Genomic DNA, 23,652 nt, shown 5'->3' on the forward strand with positions numbered 1-23,652 from the left:
TAACCTCTAGCTGACCCATCAGCTGACCGTGGGTGCATAAGCCAACCAGACAGAGATCAGCTAAGTCAGGCCAGATCAAACCCAGTCAACTAATCATAAGTTAATTAAACTAGTTTCAAGCCATGAAGTTTTGGGGTGGCATGTTATGCAGCAAAAGCTAAGTACAGGTTCTCAGTCGTATCTGACACTTTTGTGGCCTCATGAGCCCTGCCAGGCTCCTCAGTCCATGGGATTGAGTCCATTTCCTCCTCCAGGGAATCTTCCCAAAGCAGGGATTGAATCTCTGTCTCTTGAGTCTCCTGCATCGGAAGGCAGATTCTTTACCACTAACAGCTAACTGAAATAGCATTAAAAATATTCAATTGTTTTTCATGATTAGTTTAGCAGACAACTACTGAATGCCTTGTGTGTGTAAGGCCTTCTGCTAGGCACAGGGATTCAAAGCTAATTAAGACATGGTTTCTGCCTAGAGGGTAGATATCAGCAAATGACAGTGCAGTGTAATGAATACTGAAAAAAAAGATATGATTTTTTTAAAAAGTGGATGAGGACATAGATGAGGGCAACTCATTGGCTTGGGATGGTCTATGAAAAAGCAGGTGATATCAGAACTGGATCCTTACCAAGCATCTGAAGTTTACCAAAGAATTTGGAGGCCATCCTAGGCAAGACTTCCTTGGTGTCTCAGACAGTAAAGAAATCTACCTGCAGTGCAGGAGACCTGGGTTCAATCCCTAGGTCAGGAAGATCCTCTGGAGAAAGGAATGGAGAATTCTATGGATAGAGTCCATGGGGTCACAAAGAGTCAGAGAACCAGACACACCGAGCAACTAACAATTTCCCTTTTCATTGTAGGCAAAAGAAGCATATGTAAAGGCTCAGAGATGTGAAAGGATATAAACTGTTTGAGAAATGGTGCAGAAATGTAGCCTACAAGAAGACAGATTATGATGATTAAGTAATGATTAAGGAAATCTGGGTCAAATAACCTCTTTGATAAGAAGTCCTAGCTATTGTAGAAATATCGCAAAATTGATAAATCATGAAAGTAAAAAATCACAACAAATTGAGTATGAATTATCACAATTATTTCCCTTCCTCCTAGTCTTTTGACTGTGGACCTCACTGCAGGGTGTAAGTGGACCTATTGTGGTATAAGTCTCCTTTTGTCTACCCCATTTATCTTAACAGTTTAGATCATACTGGCAGCTTCAGTCTATTCAGCTCATTTTACTTATTGCTCAAGTTGGAGCACACCTGTGCCTTAGTTGGCATATATACCCCCAATCATGAGATGCACAGTTATTTGTGAATTTAACTTTTTTAACATCAATTTTAATCAACACGTTTTCAGAGTCAGCTCTTTAGAACACAATGGAAAGTAAATGGCTTAAAGTAACCTAAAAATACCTCCTTTCTAAAGTCGTGAAAACAAACCTGTTAATAAATGCATTCCTCAAGTAGTAGACTCTTTGGAATCATGTGTATTTTACTGTACTAAAGAATATGTCTTTCGAATTTGAGGAAGATATATATGAAGAACACTTAGAAGTGCCTGAAGTCTTTCTTTTTCTGGAACTTATCCACCTGTCCGTGTATCTGCCTTAGTTACCACATACACAGTAGTCATAGGAGGAGAAGGAGGAGGAAGCAGGTAGTACTAATTCATGAGGCATGTCATAACCTTCCAGAATTCAGCCGACACAGTGCCTGGCATCAGCACTCAAGAAATTCTTGTTTAATGAACAAACACAGACAAACAGTTCAATTTCTCCAAACACAAAGTGAGAAATTAAATCATTAAAATCCCTACTAATCCCAAGATTCAGGTATTTTCCCACAAGACAATTCAAAATACAAAATGTATACACATCAGTTCAATTTATTAATTTAGTCTTATCTAATACATCAGTGTATTTGCTCTTTAAAAGGAACACAAAATATAAAACTATAAAAAATGACCATGAAAATTATACACATTTTTTCAAAGCATGATTTTATATACGGATCTTTAAAAAGTGTGATTGATTTGTGCCGCAAAGAATCAATAGAAAATGTAAAAGGTGAAAAATGAACATGGATGCCAATACTCCCTGTTAACAGTTCTTTAAATATAAGAAGAATTAAGATGAATTACAACTTTATTTCTGCTGCTGTCAGCAGTACTTCTGTGATGGAATTCATGAATTTCACCAGGACTTTAAACTGAATAAATGTGTTACATAACTAACACTGTTATTTGATTCTAAACCACAGCTTGAGCATGCACACTTGAGAACACTTTACTTTTTGGCTTTAGTAATGACTTGCAAACACTCCCTCTTTTTAAAAACACTGGGGTAAAATACACATAAATTTACCATTTAAAAATGAACAATTTAGTAGCATTCAGTACATTCACAGCATTGTGTGATCCACAATGTTTTGTCCTAGAATATTTTTACTATTGAAAGGAAACCAGTACCCAATCAGGCAGTCACTTCCTACTATTCCCTCTGCACAACCCTTCATCTTATTTCTCTCAATGGAATTGCCTATTCTGGATTATTTCATATAAATGGAATTGAATCCTACAACATGGGGCCTTTTGTGTATAGCTTCTTTCGCTTAGCATGTTTTTCAAGAAATACCATACCCTTTTGCAATTAAAATAAAGAAAACTATGTCAATCAGAAAGAAAAGAAGATACTTTGGAAACTAAATGACATCTGAGGTAAGTTAACAAGTCAGTGCAATTACCTCTCAGAATGCAATTCAAGTTTTCAGGATTGATTGGTGCTTAAACACTGCTCCGATGAACAATACATCTTCAACACTTTAAATGCAGCATAAAAGTCTTTAGAATTCATATCCACTGATTTAGTAATCATTTAAAGCAACATATTTCATATGTCAGAGTTTTTAATCATAGACTACTGGAATGTTGTAGGCAATCAAAACTATTCATTTCAAATCTCTAATTGGTTAACAGCTTTTTAAAGTTATTGGTTGATATAAAAGACATCCAGTTGACATAATTAAATATTCACTGGGTAATTTTACTCTTGAACAGATGTAGTAACCCATTATTGTTTCTATTTCTATGACTTGACTTCTTTTAATCAAATAATGTGATGAAACTTGAATACTGATAATTCTTCAACCCTACAAACTTGTGAGCTTTAAAAGAAGACTTTAAAAAAAACTAAGTTACTTTATCAAATCTGAACTTTCTTGACCAAGTGACAAAACATAGGCTGATCAGCAAAAGTTTCTGAAAACTCTGTGTGCTTAATCTGGGTTTTTTGATCACCTGATCAGAAAATTGAAGTCATAGGATAAAACAAGAAACAATGGCAATTAATATGGAAAGGAAGACTTCAATGCGAAAAAAAAAATCTAGGACAACAAAAGGCAGGATCTTCTTTTTTCAACTTTAATCTTTTGAACGAGAACAAATTATTGCTCCTGTTCTTGTATTAGACCACTGAATAATAATTTAATAGTGTTACTCTCTGACTGGAAGGGGTATAGAAAGCTATCTAACTCTAGTCAGTTCCTCCACCACAAGGATGAAACAACACATATATCTACCTATTTACCTGTTTGAAGATCTGAGTAAAAAATTCTAATAATTTATATTAGAAAAAGGGAAAAATTAAACCTGATAAATTTGCTTTTACTGAGAAAGGACAATTTGACCTGGTTAGTCAGTTAGTCTTAAGAGTTCAACAGAAATGCAGTTTTCTTTCTTTCAAACAAACAATTAAACACCACTACTACAACTCAGGTACTGGAGGATCATTTCTTATCATATTTACAAGCAAACAGGTTAATAATACGATTGGGGGATGCTTAAAATTCTACTGGTGTTAGTGAAAAAGAAACAGATTTCCATTACTTCTGCTGTCAGTTTGCTTCAGAAAATGCTTTTCTTCATAGTAAATAAGATGCTTCAGTACAGCATGTCAAAAATAAAAAATTATAAAATAGGAGATTCATCAATGAATTTTATTGTATTTCTATAGAGCATGTTCATGCATCATCCTTGTATGTAACTCGTTTCTACGTAGTTTATTAAATTAATTTAAAATCACTCCCCACATAACACATTGGAATGTCGAACATTCTGAATACAAAACGTCAGTTTTGAAATGTCCTAAGGTAAAACAGCACTTCAAGATGTATCTCCATTAGTATATCTCAACATGTTGTTTATTAAAATATACTTGGCCGATTTATGGAGATTTCATATACAAATAAATATATGTATAAACAATACATTTACAGAATTTTACAAATCACAGATGCAGCAAAATACTCCTGAAAACTCAGCAAAAGACTATATTTTTGCAAAGGATTTTCAGAGCAGCATTCTGCACTTGATTTCTATTAATACTTTGTTTCCTTTTGGTATTACCCAATAACTCATTCTAAAACACTTGTTAGGAATCAAATATTCCATGCAACAATATTTTCCAAAATAATTTCCCTACATCTGAATGTCCCTTCTCTTTATGCATTTGTAAACAACTGTGTCAGAACACACTGCTCTCACTCTAATACACTCATCAGTACCTAGGTTTTTTCATCCATACAATGCTAACTTAAAAGAAAGGTCTTACCTTTTGAACTTACTTAGTGCTTTTAAATCAAGGAAAAACAGTGTAAAAGATGACTTTAAAGGAAACTGTTCTTCCTCTTCCTTTATTTTACTTAAAAAGGACTTTACTAGTTGGCCTTTACTTTGTACACCTTATACTTTTTTGTTCAGAAATCAGATTTATATCAAATTCTTAAAAATATCACTGAATTACTTTAACCACAATGGATGAGTCACTGATAAACTGATTAAAGGCATGACTTACACATTCTTGCTTCCAAGACCTCACAGGCTTGTCAAAACTGCAAAGAGCTACATTTAGTTAACCAGCTAAATACACATCAGAGAAATTATTTCCATCAGAAGGCTCTGTCCAGCCTTTTGAAAGAATGAGGGATTTCTTTCTACTGTAATTCTTAACACTCACCTCTACAGGTTCCAATTAATCACTTTCCAGTGTGATGTGTCATGCATGATATATTTTTTAATGTTTCCAAAACTATCCCTTAGAAAATTTAAAAAATAAACTGTCTTTTTAGACTGGGATGCAAAACATGAAATCATGTTTTGCTTCTAAACACCAACACCTACATACAAATTGCCAGAAATTAAAAATCTATTAGCAGTGTTGTTGAATAAACTACCAAATCTGCAAGGATCCCAATCTTCAATGTTAAAGGATAGTTAATAATAGTAACAATATTCTTGGGACATGTAGCACAGGGTCAAAGACCAAAAGAGAGTCAGTATTACTGATAAATCAGAAACCCAATCTTTAATACCTCTTATTGACAGCACTGAAAGAATTACTACAGAATTCTTTTCAAATTTAATCCAGTATCTTTTTATATCTACCCCATTTATCCTAGAAATCTAATATGTTCACGAGTCTACAATCACTAAACAAGAGAATGAATAACGATAAGCTAACTGTTAGTGCTAATAAACAATCTGCAATTTACTTCGACCAGAAGAAACACTAGTGAAACACTAGTAATAAGTAAATTTAAAATACTAGTAAATACTAGCTTTTTTAAAAATGTCCAACAATCATGGTACCCAATGAATTAATATTTGTCATATGGCTGTAAGATCAAGACAACATATATCATTAAATTTAATCACTTAAGTAATACTAATAAATTACTATTACTCTTAATTTTGGGACTATACATGTAGGTACATACACATATGTATCTGTTCTAACAACGTATTACTCACGAGAAAACTGGGCATGTCCCAGGCTTTCCTCTAAATTCTCACGTTACCATGCATCAGAATCCTCTGGGGAGGCCTTTGTTAAAAGATTACTGGTTCCCACCCCAGAGTTTCAGATGCTGTAAGTCTGTGAAGAGGTCCAAAAATCTGCATTTTGAACAAATTCCCAGGTGATGCTGATGGTCAAGGGACCATACTTTGGGAAACACTACTCTTAAGTGATCTGTGAACCTCAGAAGCTAGAGTGAGGGAGAGAGAAGGAAAGAGGGACAGAGAGGGGGGAAAGAGAGGGAGAGAGAGAAAGAGGCAAGGACGGAGGGAGAAGGGGGAAAAGAAAGGTTGAGATTAAGCTAATAGGCAGTTCTGGGGATGAAGGCAGAGGAGAAAAGTGAATTCAGGTATTTCCTTCCTTCCTAATACTTGCCTTTATCTTGCTGGCCAGCAAAGACAAAGGAATCAATAAAGACCTCAAATGACAACATACTTGGCCAACACACAAACCTTTTCATGCTTAAAAGGCTAGACAGATTGTTCCCACTACAAGTTTTAGAAAAATACTATTGCCAGAAACTCTTCAGCCATTCAACAGCCCCAGGTGGGGCTACTTTAAAGAAGACACTGAAGGGGCAGAGAAAGCTAACTATTGAGTTTTCCGTATTAAATAAAAATAGTAATAATGTTCACCAGTAAAACATGGGTGAGCAATGATAATCATCAGGCAACTCCTATAACATGCAGAAAACCGCACTATAGAAACAGTATGACTGTGTCTCAACTTTGTCAAACAAGGATGAATATTTTATTTAAATGTAGGTTTTTTTCAAGTTACTGAGCCATATAAAGGAAAATATTAATTTTATTAGAACTTGAACAAATACTACACAAAGAAAACATTTTAACAAAATAATATGGTGGCATAACAAACAAAAAGAAAACAGCCAAAGATGTGTAAAAGAAAATAAAAGGTGAAAAATGGTAAATATCTCTGGATCTAGTGTGAAAATAAGGAGTCTAAACTTAAACGAACAAGGATTTTTAAAAAGCACAACCATAAAACAAAAAGTTAATGTTTGTGCTATCCTAACCAGACATATTCTTCAGCAAAACTTCAAGAGGCAGAATTATATTTTACAGTATTTGATATCTTACTTTTGACTTTTTCACAGAAATAGACTGTTTATGTAATTCAAATCTCACAGTTCAAAATGATAGTTTAAGCACTGAGAAATAAGTATTCTACTAATTAAAATGACAGGTGAGGCAAAACAACTGATTAGTCTTCAATGCTGTATTTTTCAACTGTAATAAGGACTTGATCCAACCAAATCAGGTTTTAAGCAATTCAGAATTCTTTTGTAATGCCCAAAGAATGCCTCTTCCCAGCCCGACTGCCATATATGGGAATCAAGAATCTAGTTAACAATAGAGCACTCTTAGGGACAAAAGTAGGAAGAGAAGACAAAACAGAGTTTTGAAATTTTATATATAACAAAGTAATTTGTAACCATTTCAGACTACCAAATGCCAGAAGTTACCTAAATTATTTAAGTACATGTCCCCATCTTTGCCATTTATTTCTTAATACTGATATATTCATTTTTTAAACTGACCATATCAGGTTAATGATAGCATAAATCGATTTGAAAACTATAATAAAATACCTCAAGAACAGGTCCTTGAAGATATTTCTGTTAAATTTTGATTTTTACATAAAGGTGCAATTCTTAACTTTTTTGGTAGAGAAGTGTATGGAATATTAACCTGGAAATGTTTTAAAGAGATTGTCAACCAAGACAGGCTTCTCTGCAGTTCATGATTGTCACCTTAAAAGGACAGCAAATGGCACATTTTTACATGTCTTAAAACAACATAATTGTGATTTTTATAAACACCAAAAGGCAAAAATTTTAAACACTTCTGAAAAAGGTTAAGCCCTTTGCACTGTGAATATCTGAAATTTATTCACAGAACATGCCCAACTCAAACTTAAAATGGGGCATACAGTCAGTTGTCCCTCAGTGTCTGCAGAAGATTGGTTCCAGGACTCCCTGCAGTACCAAAATTCACAGATGTTCAACTGCTTCATATAAAATGGCACAGTATCTGCACATAACCCATGCACACCTCCCATACACTTTATATCATCTCTAAACTATTAATAGTACCTAATGCAAAGACTGAAGGCAGGAGAAGGGGATGACAGAGCATGAAATGGTTAGATGGCATCACCGACTCGATGAACATGAGTTTTAGCAAGCTCCAGGAGTTGGTGATGGACAGGAAGCCTGGCACACGTTGCAGTCTATAGGGTCGCATAGAATCAGACAAGACTGAGCGACTCAACTGAATGTAATGAAAACACCATGTAAATAATTGTAAATATAATGTAGTAGTAGTGTAATGTTAGTTGTTCAGTCATGTCTGACTCTTTGCGACCCCATGTACTGTAGCTTGCCAGGCTCCTCTGTCCATGGAATTCTTCAGGCAGGAATACTGGAGTGGGTGGCCATTTCCTTCTCCAGGGGATCTTCCTGATCCATGGATCAAACCATGTCTCCTGCATTGCAGGCAGATACTTTACCGTCTGAGCCACCAGGAAAGCCCAAATATAATGTAAGTGCTATGTAAATAGTTGAAGATGAGTGGCAAATTCAAGTTGTGTTTTTTGGAATTTCATGGAATTTTTTTTTTCCAAACATTTTCCATCCTTTGATTGAATCCATGGATATCCAGATATGAAGGGTCGACTGTATTTTCTTCTCTCCAAATATCAAATTCCTAGCAAATATATACAATTTCAAATTAAATTCACAGGCTTTTTTGGGGTTTGATTTTGCTTTAACCTGTCATGTAACATATTGCTATGAGTCTTTGGATGTGGCATCTAATCAAAAAAAGGTGCAAATGGTAACTCTCTGTATGAGAGGTGTAAATACAAAAGGAGACAACATTTTTGTGGATTATTTTTAAAACACGATAAATGGCATTATCAACATCATTCACGATTTAAATATGTTTACATTACAGATCATTTCCATATCAACAATTATGTAACGGGAACACTAGAAAATAAAAATTTTATAATGTTTTTATGCAGTGCTTAAGCAACTGAATGTTTTATCTGAAGAGCCAATGATGTAAAAATCAGAATCAAAGTTTTGCTTTTTGAATGCATGGGTTGTAACCCACAGAAAATGAGGAGTAAATTGTTTGGTCAGGATCTTGTTAGTTTAAGAAGCAAAAAATGTAAGAACCAAAATATGCACACCATTAAAAATACTAATTCTGAAAATTATGTAGCCAAAAATTAAATCACCCTGTCCAGCAAGTTCCAAAAAATTCACACATTTCAAATATTAAGGCAACTTTTTCCCAACTAATCAGTACTTTATAAAAATATATGTCACTTCAAAACATTATATACATAGTGACAATAAATTTAGCTAGTTGTAATCTTTAATACATTAATAAGGTGTCACATATTACAAAGAAATTATACTAGGAGCTTGCATGTATGTGCAAGTGGAATTTGACTTTTTAAAGTACAGGTTTTAAAACTGAGCGAAGTGAACGTCCTTCTTTAGTGAGTTCTCGAGTCACGCACATACACGGCAGTGGGATCGCTTCCTCCCGCTTCTCTACAATGTTGTAACTGCACTTCTTCAGGTGGTCAGCCATGCTCAGGATGTCAGCAAACTTCCATTCATCAACAGAACAAAATGCAGTACTGAATCGCCATACCTAGAACAAAATTCTACTTCAGATTTAAACCAGCCAATTTATAAGAATTAAAACATATTTCTTGCTCGAACTACATTCATTTCTGTTATGAGAAATAAGTTTCAGGTGGCTTGCTACAAAATTCGTTTTGATACCAATCTTTTTATTAAATATTTATAAGATAACTTCCATGACATTATGACTTTAAGAAATCTAATAACAAAAAAGAAAAAAACTTAGCATTAAAAAATCATATCCAACCTAGCTTATTAAGCAAGTTTTAATTTCTATAGAACATTTAGAGTCACTTCCTAAAATAACATATACTGTACTAGATTTTCATCCTATCCAAAGGACTATGTATATAGGAGATATTGATAATACAAGTGTTTTTTCTCCAAAAAAATGTCCATTACACCATATGAAGTATACTAAAAAACACTCTAGGATACTGTGCAGAGGAACCTTTCTCTTCACTATTTATAAATAGTAAAGGCATTTAGTAATACTGACGAATACAAGTACTTCAATGTTTTTGGAAATTTTTATAGAACTTTTTGTAAAATGAACAGTTCTTAATTCCATATCATTATAGAATGCATTTCTGGGAAAAAATGCACCTAAGAACTTTTGGAGAAGGCTTTCTTGACAAGATAAGGTCTGAAGAATAAGCAGGATATACCAAGGAGATGACGATCACAAGCTCCAGAAACAGGTTCCCAGGTCTGAATCCAAGGACAAGTTACTTAACCAGTTTTTTTTAATCCATAAATAGGGACAGTAGATTAAATAAACTAATAAAAGTGCACACTGTCTACACATTTCAAGCATTCAAACGGACGTTTCAGGGACAGTGTACTCAAACACCTTAAGGCAAGAAGAAAACATTCAACAACTACTAGTAAATTCCATGGCTGGAATGGAAACTGAAGAGGCAAGTAAGGACAAAATTATGAAAACTCTTAAATGTTTCATTAAGGAATCTGCCCCTAACCCAGGGCAATGGACAGACATTTTAAAAGTGTTTAAGCACTACAGCACAAGAACTGTATTCAAGAAATTATTTACCACTCTACGTCTTATACAGGCAATATGTTGGAGAGGGACTCAGTTGGAAACAGAAGCCCATTAAGGAAGTGGCTGCTATAGTAACCCAGAAGAGAGCGGCAGGCAGGACCAATCAGGGAAACAGCAGTAGAAAAGGGAAGTGAACCTGAGGGGCGTGAAGAAGGGGGACAGCAGGACTGTGTGAATACCAGGAGAAGGGAATAAAGGGGGGAAAGGGGCTAAACTTAACTCCCAAATTCCTAGTTTAGGCCACTTAAGAGATGCTAATGCAACTTTCTGAGATTAAGAGGGGTAGAGAAATGGAGTAGGCTGGATAAGCTGAGTTTACTGAAGATAATCAAATGGAGATGTCCAGTAGGTGCCTATATATAATGACCTGGAATTCAGAGGAGAAAATGGCCAGGGATATACACATGTAAGCAATTTGTATAAATGATGGCAATTTAAACTCCACAAGTAGATGACATTTTCTGTAGTGATAGAATCCCCAGAAAATATTTCACCTCATAGATCAATACTAGTGGGCAAGGACAAAAAGGGACCATGCTCTGAGTGTCCCAGCCCAATGGCAGAAATACACCAAATCATGTAGTAAATGAAGACAAACACATACTCACATATACACAGCAACTATGAAATTTTCTACATAAAATAATTAACGTGCTCATTTACTGGTCAAAGTTTCAGGAGAGCACAGAAGCAGATGCAAAATTCTCAAAAACTGGAGCAATGAAAAAAAACAAAACAAAACTGGAGCAATGAGTAAAAATAAGAGAAAACCTAAGGGTGGTAAAAACAAAGTACCCAGAAATATGACCCCTGTTCAACCAATATGAAGGTTATTAAAGTTTTTTGTACTTTATGAAATCAAAGTTTCATTTTATAAATGCTCTAAAATGAAAAAACACTTTCAATCAAAGACAGTTGTAATGCCTTCTAGTTTCTACTGGATAGTGCCTCAAACAGAAGCTGGCAAAAATAAGATATCACACAAGGAAAATGGTGGAGCTAGGCTTTGTTCCCAGACCTGCCTAAATCTCCTGGTCAAGCTTCCAATCTTCAACACACCCTTGTTCCGTGCTAAACCCACAGTCCCCACCACCACCAACAAATCCTACTGCCTTTATTTCACTGCAAGCCATCTCCACATCCATCCATTTTGTTTTCTATATCCCAAATTGACACTGTCAAACTGTGGTGATACAGAAGAAGATTCTTGAGAGTCCCTTTGACTGTAAGAAGACCTAATTAGTCAATCCTAAAGGGAATCAACCCAGAATACTCATTGGAAGGACTGATGCCGAAGCCCCAATACTTTGGCCACTTGATGTGAAGAGACAACTCACTGGAAAAGATGCTGATGCTGGGAAAGACTGAAGGCAAAAGGAGAAGTGGGCAGCAGAGGATGAGATGGTTGGATGGCATCACAGACTCAATGGACATGAATTTGGGCAAACTCTGGGAGATAGTGAAGGACAGGGAAGCCTGGCCTGCTGCAGTCTATGGGGCTGCAATGTGTCAGATGCAACTTAGGGACTGAACAACATACCCCAAATACTCCACTGGTCACCTGCTAGTAGGAGACTTTTTTTTCATGTCTCCTTGTTTAAGTTTTACTTGTAACAACCGAGTTCTAAGAAAGAAAGGGCTAAGAATGTACAACTGCAAGCAATTAAAAAGAAACCTTCTCCTTGATTCCTCCATCATCCTACAGTGCAAATGTTTCAGATGGAGCCCAAATTAGAAAGAAGGTGGTTAATATGGACTCAAGCAAAGGGAGTTGTTTCAGAAGAAGTAGGAACAGAACCCCTCAACTGAAGAACTACAAGTGGCCTCTGTCATATGACATTAGAATCTAGTTCTAGGATGTCTGCAGTAAATATGTGATTATGACTAACAATTCTAACAATGTTTGTCATCATACTGAATTATTTTTAAGGATGGTCAATTTCACAATGGGTTTCCCAGGTGGCGTTAGTGGTAAAGAACCTGCATGTCAGTGCAGGAAACATTAAGAGACACAGGTTTGATCCCTGGGTCGGAAGATCCCCTGGAGGAGGGCACAGCAACCCACTCCAGTACTCTTGCCTGAAGAATCCCATGGACAGAGCCTGGCGGGCTACAGTCCATAGGGTCACAAAGAGATGGACATGACTAAAGCAACTTAGCATGCATGCACGCAATTTCACAACAAGGATGATCAATTTCACAGCAACAACATTATTAAGTGCCTATTATATGTCAAATATGGGGTTGATACAATTAAATGACACCAACCTTTTCTTTTATTTGCCATGACGAATTTCCTTCTGGATACTTCTTTTTCCCCCACTGAAGTATGACCATTCCGCGAGACTGGAGAAGACTGCCACACACATCCCTCATTAACTTGGATACACATGAGAGCTGGCATAAGCTGAAGCCATCGAGAAATCCTGCAATATGTTGCAGGACTTCAAAAGGAAGACTACTTAGATGGTCACTATGTAAACCCAGCACACAGTTTCTAGCAGGCTCTACTAACACTGTAGATACAGACGGCTGAACTCCAAATGACCGCAAATGGTGGTCATGTATAATCTTTGCTCCTTGTGTTGATGGACAAAATCTACGCTGTGAATAGGTACAACCATAATATGCTAAAGGACACCTCTGTTCCATCCAGCCATTGAGTCCAGCATGAATGTCACCATGCACGTTCTTAAAATGTGATGAAAATTCTTTTCTTCTAAATAATTGTCCACAAACAAATGTAAACATTGGACGCTGCTTGGGCTGGTACCTAGCGACACATTCCAATACTAAGTCCAGCCCCAGTGTCTGAAAAGGGCTTGGATTTGAAAGCTGTGGGTTGGCATGATCACAAGCTGAAGCTGAAGCTATTTCCCCAACCATTGTATCTGTAGCTAAAATGGTAGATGGAAGTGAAAAAGTCTGAGTCCCAAAGTCAACATGATAAACATCAGCCATGCGACTATCAGATATACCCCTCCCACCTGGAGAATCTCCTAGACAAAACAGTAATGCTGCTGTGATTAGATCTATTCCTTGGAGACCCATTGGATCTTCCGCAACTTCCAAATCTGATGTATCTACTGCTTTATCTTCCTTTGGTTTAGACCAACATGAATTCGAAAGAAATTTGAATGAAGGAGGGTGACTGAAAGATAAGACATCCACATTCCGTAGGTCCCCTAAGTCTACTTTTTTCCAACACAAGTCTTCATCATCATCTGGCATGAGGATATGCTGAACCGTGCCATTAGGCAAAGCATTAGGTGGTATTACTTCCCGAACTTGTGCTGCTACTAAAAGTGAACTAGAAGGTTCTGAAGAGCCACCTGATGCTACACATTCTCCATTTGTTAAGTTACTTTGTTTTGAGTCAGTATGTAAATCCTGGTTCTGCTCAATGACCTGTGCACATATATCTTCCAAAGGAAAGCCATTACAAAGAGCAGAAGTGCCATAAGAACTGGCATTAAAGTCACATAATAAATCACTTGAACCATTTTGTTCCAACTGGGCATTCTGACTCGTGTCCTTATGGTCAATTCCACCTACTGCTCCCATCTCATCCTCATAAAGATGGTCCTGGTCTTTCTGGTTTCTATTCTGTAAGCTCTCTCTGGCTTTTTGCTCTTCATTCATTTCATTTAGGGAAGCACAAAGACTCGTACTTAGCATGCCAATGTCTCTTGTAGCAGTATTCAGAATATCTAAAGCAGCAGCCAAACTTCGGGTTGTTTCAACAGTAGCTTGATAAAGTGCACCATAAGATTCTTCATCAACTGACACCAAACCATTAGTATGTGGTATTTCTGAGACACTTGGTTTAACTGAGATCTGTTCTCTAGGTTCTGACACTTTATCAGTTGCTTTTGACATCATGGTGGCTACTTTGAGAGATTCTAAGAGCATCCGTTGGTCTTGAAGGGCCAAGGCCATGTCTAATTGTGCCACTTCATCAACATCTCTGCTTAGATTTTCATATGATTTCCGCTCTGCATAACTAACTGGCCATCGGTTCCATTCCATGGTACAGCACACCACACTTGCAGGGCACGTTTCTAGATGTTCAGCAACTTTATTTCGAGCCATTGTAAATGGACATCCAAAGTCACTATTTAAGCAAGGCACTCGTTCAAATGGACATAAAAGTCGATGCTCATCAGCCTTACATGCATGGAAAACTGCTCCACAAACCAATGGACAACCAATCAAGTCACAGGAAATCCCAGGCTCTGGTCTTGTCATACATCGTCTACTGACACAATTAACGCAGTGCGAATGCTGCAGTTCCTCCTCCATGATGGCCAGTCCAGCTCTGGTTATTGAGATGGAAAAGAAATAAGATGTTAGGCAAAAAGCAGTTGGTTTTTAAAACAATGTTTTAAGAATAAAAATCAAATCATGAAGGTATATTGGCTTATACGGAATGAAATATATAAAATAAACATTTAACGAGTTTATTTTACATATAATTGATCTATCTTGAACCGACTTAAGAAATCAACTCAAGAAGTCAAAAATTCATTTTTACATAACACATAACAATCTGCTCAAAAGGCCAAACGTTTCAAAATATAATACTTAAATTCTAGTACATTGTTTAGTATATAAATTAATGTCAAAAACAAGTTAATACATATTTAACTCCGAGATTTCAGAGAACACTTGTATCTTTTTACATTTTAATTAAACTGATTATAATGTACCCCACATTGCACAGACCTCATCATATTCCTAAAATAATCTAAATTTCATGAAAATACTTAACTAGAATCTGATTAGAAGTTTTCTTTATATTCTTTCTAAATACATAAATTCAGATTTCAGCTATTGACCTCTCCTTCTACATATGCCTTAATAAATTCTGTAACAAATCAAGAGAGTAAGCCTTATTATTAATAAAACATAGAGGGCACTTAACCAAAAAATATAAGTTCTAGCTCCAGTTCTGTGACAGTGGGCAAATCACTTACTTCTGAGGGCCATGGTTTCCATTCATTTATTCAACACTTATTTATTGCTTAACTGCCATGTACCATGTGTTTGGTATGGCAATATAAAGATTAGGAGACACAGTGCCACTTTTCAAGGAGCTACAGCACAAGATCAGAGATGAAAGTAAAGTCATGCCATTTTTTAATATGATTAACACGACAGAGAAAATAATCAATACGAGAAGAGAGTAGAGAAGAATTCACAGCAGTCTTGAAAGATGAGAAGTCTTAAGCATAGGAGGGTAGGGTTAGAAAGGAAGAAGGGTATTCAATGCTGAAGTAACAGCATATGCAAATACAGAACGCAAAAACTGGCAAAACATGCTGAGGGGCCCTCAAGTCTCCCAGTGTTGTTGGCTCACAGGTGACATGCAAAGTACCTGTGAGAGATGAGGCCAGACAGGAATAAGACAGATCACGGAAAGTCTGCTGTATGTTATTCTAAAGCGTTCAGACTTCAAGTAGTTAGAAATCACTGAGGATTTTAAGCAAAGAAATAGCAGCCATAAAATAACATGAAAGGATTACAGATAACTAATGGTTTTCTCTGCTTTTATCAAGAAAAGTTTTATACACAGAGAAAGCACTGCCACAATGCACCGATTTAAATTATAATTACTAAGCCTATTCAATGTCTTCTTTTCTGTAAATCTTCAACTTCTTTAATGGCTTGTTCCTATTAGCAGCAAAAACTTAGAAGACTATTTCTTCTTTAAACCCTAAGTAATAAAGCAGTATCTTGCTTTTGCTACTACTTTGTTCCTATTCACTCAAGCTTTCAAAAGAAAAACAACAAATAAACAAAGCCTGTTAACGTCCCATGTACTCTTCAGCCCTCTAACATGGCTTTATTTTTACAACCACTCATTAAAACCGCTGCATCAAGATTCCTAGTGCTAAATTCAAAGGGCATTTTTTCCAGACCTCATCTTTTTAGCCATTACATCACTTTGTTGACTAATTCCTCCTCCTTTCCGAACTACTATCTTTCTTTAGTTTCTATGATCTCACATTTCCCTGCTTTTCCCCCTATTTCTGGTTATTCCTTAATCTTTTCTTCTAAAATATTTCTCTTCTTCAAGGATCCATGTTCTTTCTGGTTCAATCTATACATTCTCCCAGGGTGCTCTCAATTTCTCAAAAGCTTCAATTGCCATTTATATGCTGAAAACTTATCTGTACCTCCTGCCCAGATCCCTCGTCCAAACTTCAGATCTCTACAGCTACGTACTTACTATATACCTCCACTTGCATATGGCACAGGTAACTCACCTCAAAATTCCCCAAATTAATAATTTCCTGGATAAGAAGCCAATTTTTAGCCTATTTTCTTCACTTCAGTGCATAAGAGATTGCTAGCTCTTTCAATATTTTTTTCCATAAATTCAAATCTTGCATCTAGGTGGCTAATGTAAAATAATTATTCCCCAGATAGCTATTTCTTTGTCTCTAGGACAGACTTAATTTTCCTCAAACTCAAATAGCAAAGTTTTTTTTTTTTTTTTTTTTTTTTTGCTATTTGACAGAGTTTTTGTTGATTAAGCAGCAAAGTTCTGAGTTGATATTATGGTATGTACTGATGCCAGGGACAGAAGAAAACAAGGCACACATTTATCAACAAAACTACATTTTAAAATGTTTTTAGAAGTTACAAATTATGAATACTTCTGAATGTTTATCCCTATGAAATTTAAAGCCAAGGAAATGACCTATAAATTAAAGATATACTGCTAAAGGGGTCAAAATAGAACAAATGACAGGCTACTGATGACATCTGTAACTTATGCAGAGAAACTTTAATAAGAAGACAAATTTTACTGAATGATTAGATTGTGAAAACAGCTGCAGCTTTCTTATTTTGCAACAACTAGACTGAGTTCATCTCACACGCTGAAGGTTATAAACTTGACTGTTACTAAGAGAGAAACCTAAAAATACAAGCAGTTCCAACAGAAGTGACCCATGCTCTCAGAACTAATAGGAACACTTTATGTTACATGCACATCACATGACCACACCAGACAGAACACATCTCAAAACATCCCTTAATTCAGATGTGTTTAAAATAGCAACTGTTACAAACAACTGAGTTAATGCATAACAGCAACAACTTTAAAAGGCTGAAGTAGAAGGCTCTCAAGGTTCAAAATAAATAGACTCCTTCACACTATTCCTCCTTTGGACAAATGTTTAAAAAAATAATAAAAACAAGTATCCACAGCGGTAAGTCCATAACATTTATTATTTATTGAAGTAGGCTTAAAGGAAAAAGGAACATTAACTAGGTACTCTATCCTTCTTGGTATTAATATATACCATGTTAATGTCACTTAATCCTTGTAACAGCCCAGAGAAAACTGAGGTACAGAAGGGCTAAGTGACTTACCAAGGTCATCTACCTAGTAAGTGGCAGAGCTAGGACTGCAATCTATATCTGATCAATATATACGGACAAAAACAGATATGCTTACTTACAAAAGTTTAAGAAAATAAGACAGCACTTCAGTAACCAGTGATGCAATTTTAAGATGTTATTTGAGGAATGGAGGTTACACAACTTTGCTTTGCTTGTAGTTTATCCCAGCACTTAATCACTCTTGTGGTCAAGAAAGTCTTCTTGGTCCTTTCTAATTATAATAGCACATTACTTTGCTTTGAACATTAGTGTTTTACTAAATTATTTTTTTAAAAACTTACATATGTAATGCTCAATATAAATGTACAAAACAGTACAAATTTACTGTTTGTAAACTGAGCTGTTTACTCAAAACAGTTATACAAAGAAGCAATCAAGTTTAAGTCAATTTTACAATTAAATATATTAAGAAATAAGATTTTTAAGAATGCACTAGACAATACCCAAAGAGTATTCTCAGGTATTCTTTCAAAGTTTAAAACTTTCAGATCCATCCTCTTTCAAAATCGCTATTATCAAATTAAATATGCCTCCAAAAAGTATTTCACAATCGCTCAGGAATTCTATGAAACAAGTTTAAAATGTTGATTCCTGATTTATCAGTTGAACAGTGACACAGCAGGTCCGGCAGAAAACATATTGTTACAACTGAGCTTCAAGCTCAAGATGAGCTTAATTTAAAACTCCCCAATATTAAGTTTTTTAAAAAAACTCTAAACCAGAATCTTAATCTTCCAAATAACATATCTATTTACACTTAAAGTTGAATGACTGGAAAAAGTTTCATTAGACTGCAAAATATTGTAAATGATTAAATGCTTTACAATAGTTTCAATTTTCTCCAACAGAAATTCTAGGCCAACTCATAATCTGAGGCTGATAAGTAATCCATAAAAACAATTTTAAGACATGGCATTTGCCCATACAGTGAAATGAGATCTTGTTATTTAAGGCTATTTCTAGACATAAAGATATTGCCTTCAAAAAAGAATTATTTTTCCAAATTCATTACAATACATAGATAAATAAAGAACTGCAAATTAACTTGATTTTAAAATATGCTAAATCAAGTCATCCAAATATTCAACACAACTTGCTGCCTCAGGCTGATCTTAAGGTCTGCCTCTGACTCAAAGACAGACAGACACAGATACGGACACACACACACATTCTCTCTCTCCTCCCCCCTTCCTGTTGTCTCAAATCTTTATCAGCTTAAATGGTACTCTTCCACATACGCAAAGGCAAGGTAAGACACAGATTCCATATACTCATGTGTTCATCACACACAGCATTTTTCCTTGGTAATACGGTCATGTTGCTCTTGCTGTTTAGTCACTAAGTCATGCCTGACTCTTTCATGACCCCGTGGACTGTAGTCTGCCACGCTCCTCTGTCCATGGGATTTCCCAGGCAAGAATTCTGGAGTGAGTTTCCATTTCCTTCTCCAGGGGATCTCCAGTGTTCCTTGTATTCAAGATTGTGCCTTAATTAGAGCCTCGTTTATTAATATGAGTGAAATTATTATAGTACAAGAAATAACCAAATGGATTCCAAAACAATTCTTGATCCATGGAAAGCTACATACATCATAAAAACATACTTTATAAATCTATTATTAGTCAACCAGATTGAGTCAAAATCAAAAATTACTTCATTGTACCTTCTACAAAAAGTCAAAAGTATTCAAATATTTACTGAGCATCTAGGGCATATGTTCCAGGCATTATATGTGGAATAAGCTAAACTGTCCATCAAAAAAAGCAAATCAAAGGGAAAAATAAAGAAAATTAATTTCAATCTTCCATTGTTTAAAAAAATAATAACAAAAGGCACAGAAGGAAATGTTTAACTGTATATTTTCTTTAACTTTTTAATGAATCCTGCAGTCTGGTTAGTTTACTGACTATAGAGGGATGCAATTCAAAAAGAAAAGCAGAAATCAAGGTCTCCACATGTGTGCAGGTGACTGAGTACGCAGAGGGTGAGGAAAGGAAGTGTCATAAGTCTACTTCCTTAATATTACAATATGATATTAGACCTTTACTGACAAAGGTCCGTATAGTTAAAGCTATGGTTTTCCCAGTAGTCATGTATGGATGCGAGAGTTGGACCGTAAAGAAAGCTGAGTACCAAAGAACTGATGTTTTTGAACTGTGGTGTTGGAGAAGACTCTTGAGAGTCCCTTGGACTGCAAGGAGATCAGCCCAGTCCATCCTAAAGGAAAGCAGTCCTGAATATTCATTGGAAGGTCTGATGCTGAAGTTCCAATACTTTGGCCACGTGATGTGAAGAACTGACTCATTGGAAAAGACTCTGATGCTGGGCAAGACTGAAGGTAGGAGGAGAAGGGAATGACAGAGGATGAGACGGTTGGATGGCATCACCAACTCGATGGATATGAGTTTGAGTAAGCTCTGGGAGTTGGTGGTGGGCAGGGAAGCCTGGCGTGCTGCAGTCCATGGGATTGCAAAGAGTAGGACATGACTGAGCGACTAAACTGAATGATATTAGATTAAAAAAATTCCACTGAGACAATAAAATGTTGCTTCACTGAAAGGCTGAAATGGAACTACAGACAGACAGACTGGCTCATTAGTTAACCAGTAAGTCTATGACTGAAATTTCATATTTAGCAATCAGTTTTAACTCCTCCAGAGCAAGTCCCATGCTTACTGCATAGTCAGAGGTGCTACTGCACAATAAATACAAACATTGCTGCTGATTTACTGATAGGTGCATTCAGTTTGAAAGGCCATAATAAAAATATAACCTCAATTGGATATTTTACTTTATTGGTATAAAAAGGGGGGCTGGGATGACTAGCCAAGACTGAAAAATCCAAGATCATTAAACTCCCATCTCAAACTACCTGGCCTACTGATGAGTTCAAAATGGCTAAACTGGTTACACTGTACACATTCTTTTATTAAATTTTGGTTCTGACTTTTTTTTTAATAGAATGATGACCTAATTATGTGGAATTTTGTTTTCAAGTTTTTACCCTTCCAGTTATGATATAATCAAAACATAAATCTTGCATTTCTAAATACGGTCATAGGTAACATCTCAAAGTGAAAATCCTAACTACTTGAAATTGTTCTCCACTAAATAAACAAAAGAAATTACTATAGACTTATATCAGAAATTAAAATAACAAATATTAATATTTAATATTCATACCAGAACCTATTTGAGTTGATACTCAGATAAAAATAATCCACCAGAATGGTGGAACTCAACTTATTACAACGGGCAGCATGAAACAGGGGAATGGGCTTCCAAGAACTCAGCTTTGTGACCGTGATGTAATTACTGTACTGTGAAAACCACCTTGTACTCTACAAAGGTTGGTTATAATTATTAGCGTGTCCAGTACGACACAAACAAGTATTGCTCAGAAGACAGATCACTTTACACAACAGACACACACACATGCACAAAACTTTATCTATATATATATATTTCTATATCAGGGCATTTATACTTATAAAGTTTATTAAAAACAATCATATGAGGATCTAATGCTAACATTACCCACTCTTAAAAAAAAAAGACAAACCTTTTTGGAAAAAGATTTCCAAAGACTGGGTTGTAATTGAGGCATGCTTATCTTGTATTTAACTATTGAGCTACCTATAGTGTAAAAACCACTAGTCCAAAGCCAATCTCACTTATTTCATCAAAAATAAATTTGAAATTAAATAATATTTTATAGCCTTTTGACTGAAGACTTGAACATTAATAAATTCTACAAATACCATGTCATTCCAAAGCATGTGCTAACTTCTTTTAATGAAACAAGCAGTCATGGTAACTTAGTTACAAGAGTTACCAAAACCACCCCAAATAGCATAAGGCTTATGCCATTAAAAGCCACATTTTAGTAACACAGCCTATCAAATAGTAAACACACATGAAACAAGACCTATTTTGGTGACCTTAAAGCACCTCTCTAACTATATACAGTATCCCAAAATATGTACTATTTTTCTTTAATAGCATATTAGGACATTTTGTTTATTAAAAAAAAAAAAAAAGTCTCCAATGCTAGCCATACAAAAGTACTGGATTGAAATTAAATACCTAGTACACTTGGAATGCATAAAAGTTTGCCTATATCGGAAACTTCAGTTCTCTGATAACACTCTCAAAACTCCACCCACTAACAATTCCAGAATCACACATACACAAAAGAGCTATGTCACCGCATTAAAATGCCAAATAAAAACAAATTAGCAACTTAAAAAGTTAGCAAAACATCATGTTATCCCCGATTAAACTTCTGTAGTAAGAAACAGTGACTAAGCATAAAGAACATGATTCAGCGAAAACTGTAAACTGAAAACCTGATCCCTTAGGAAAACCCTCATCTTACATTTTATGCTACTCTCTTCCCTCTTGGCCGTCAACAACTCTGGAAAAGCTTAAAAAGTATGAGGAAATGCAAAATCTGTTAATAGAATTTCTAGGACTCTAAAGGACACAAAAATGGATTGAAATGTAGCAAACAGAAATTAAAAGCTTAGAAAGCTTGGGGTTTTGTATGTAAAGTTTTAAGTTAATCTACACTGATACCAGAATGCCCATAAATAACTTCATCTTGGATCCGAGTCAACAAAGTAATTATGGAATAAAAGGTCAATTCCTTCCCAAGCATCTTTTATCCAAGACTTACGACATGGCTCAGAAAGAAAAACAAGACACAGGGAGAGCGGGGAATGGAGTACTAGAACCATGATAAAACGCTGTTCTGGCTCTATTCTCTAAATACACGCGTAAAAAAACGCGCTCAAAGGAGATTACTTTGAATTCAACGTGCACGCTATGCTACCTTCCCAGCAATGCACTTCCACGAGACAGGACACAAACAACTTGGAAATGGTCATATCCCTCAGACCTATAAAATCAGGATATTCCTCTTAAACGAGGACTGAGGCTAAGACTAAGATCCTCTCACTTCCATGAATGGAAAAGTTACCAACTTCACTCATCCCGTGGAGACAGTCTGCGATGCCTCTCAGCATTACTTTCACCCGTCTGTTCCCAAACAAAGCAAGTTTCTAATCTGCAAAAGGGAAGAGAAGCCGGGTTTTCGAGGATCTTAGGGCTTCCTAAGTTTAACTCTGGCTTCTCCCCACCTACCCTCACCCACAGACCCGCGAGCCCGGGTGGCACCGAGGGGTCGGCCCGCGGGGTCTGAGGCGCCATTTGCCGGCGGCCTCCAGGGCCGGCCGGGCAGCGGGCTGGGCGCAGAGGCCAAGCCGCCGCCGCCCTCTCGCCGCCAGGACCCGGCCTGGGACTCGCGGAATCCCTGTGAGGCCGTGTTTACTCCGCCCCAGGCCCGGCCGGGCCCGCCCGCCGCAACGCCGCCTCCGGCTCGGCCGCCGCCTCTACCCTCGGGCACAGCCCGGGCCGCGCCAGCCTCCCGGGCAGGGTGCCCCCGACACTCACCGGCCGGCCCGGCCGAACCGCGGCCCAAATCCCGGCTGCCGCGGCCCCCGTGCCCAGCTGCTCCCCGCTGTCCCGGCGCCGCTCCGCGCCCCACACACCCGTGCAACCGGCCTCCTGCTCGCCCCTCTGCCCCACCGGGCCGCCGGCTTTTCTCTCCTACTCCTCCTCCTCGGCCTCCTATCCGGGCG

General features: G+C 36.7%; 1 protein-coding gene across 3 annotated transcripts; it reads right to left on the reverse strand.

The window, feature by feature from the left end:
• Positions 1–1,864: 1,864 nt before the first annotated feature.
• On the reverse strand, positions 1,865–23,652 carry FBXO30 (F-box protein 30). 3 transcript variants are annotated; one of them, XM_070376821.1, is made up of 4 exons: positions 23,465–23,652; positions 22,996–23,078; positions 12,866–14,915; positions 1,865–9,541 (listed from the first exon to the last, which is right to left on the reverse strand). In XM_070376821.1, exons 3-4 carry the CDS (start codon positions 14,897–14,899, stop codon positions 9,338–9,340), a joined length of 2,238 nt encoding a protein of 745 aa, XP_070232922.1. In that variant the 5' UTR covers positions 14,900–14,915; positions 22,996–23,078; positions 23,465–23,652; the 3' UTR covers positions 1,865–9,337. The 3 variants fall into 3 exon arrangements, with proteins under 3 accessions (XP_070232922.1, XP_070232921.1, XP_070232920.1); XM_070376820.1 differs by lacking the exons at positions 22,996–23,078; positions 23,465–23,652 and adding an exon at positions 18,070–21,518; XM_070376819.1 differs by lacking the exon at positions 22,996–23,078 and having other exon boundaries at positions 6,639–9,541.

This window comes from Bos mutus, chromosome 9 (assembly GCF_027580195.1).
Source record: "Bos mutus isolate GX-2022 chromosome 9, NWIPB_WYAK_1.1, whole genome shotgun sequence".
Classification (NCBI taxonomy): domain Eukaryota; kingdom Metazoa; phylum Chordata; class Mammalia; order Artiodactyla; family Bovidae; genus Bos; species Bos mutus.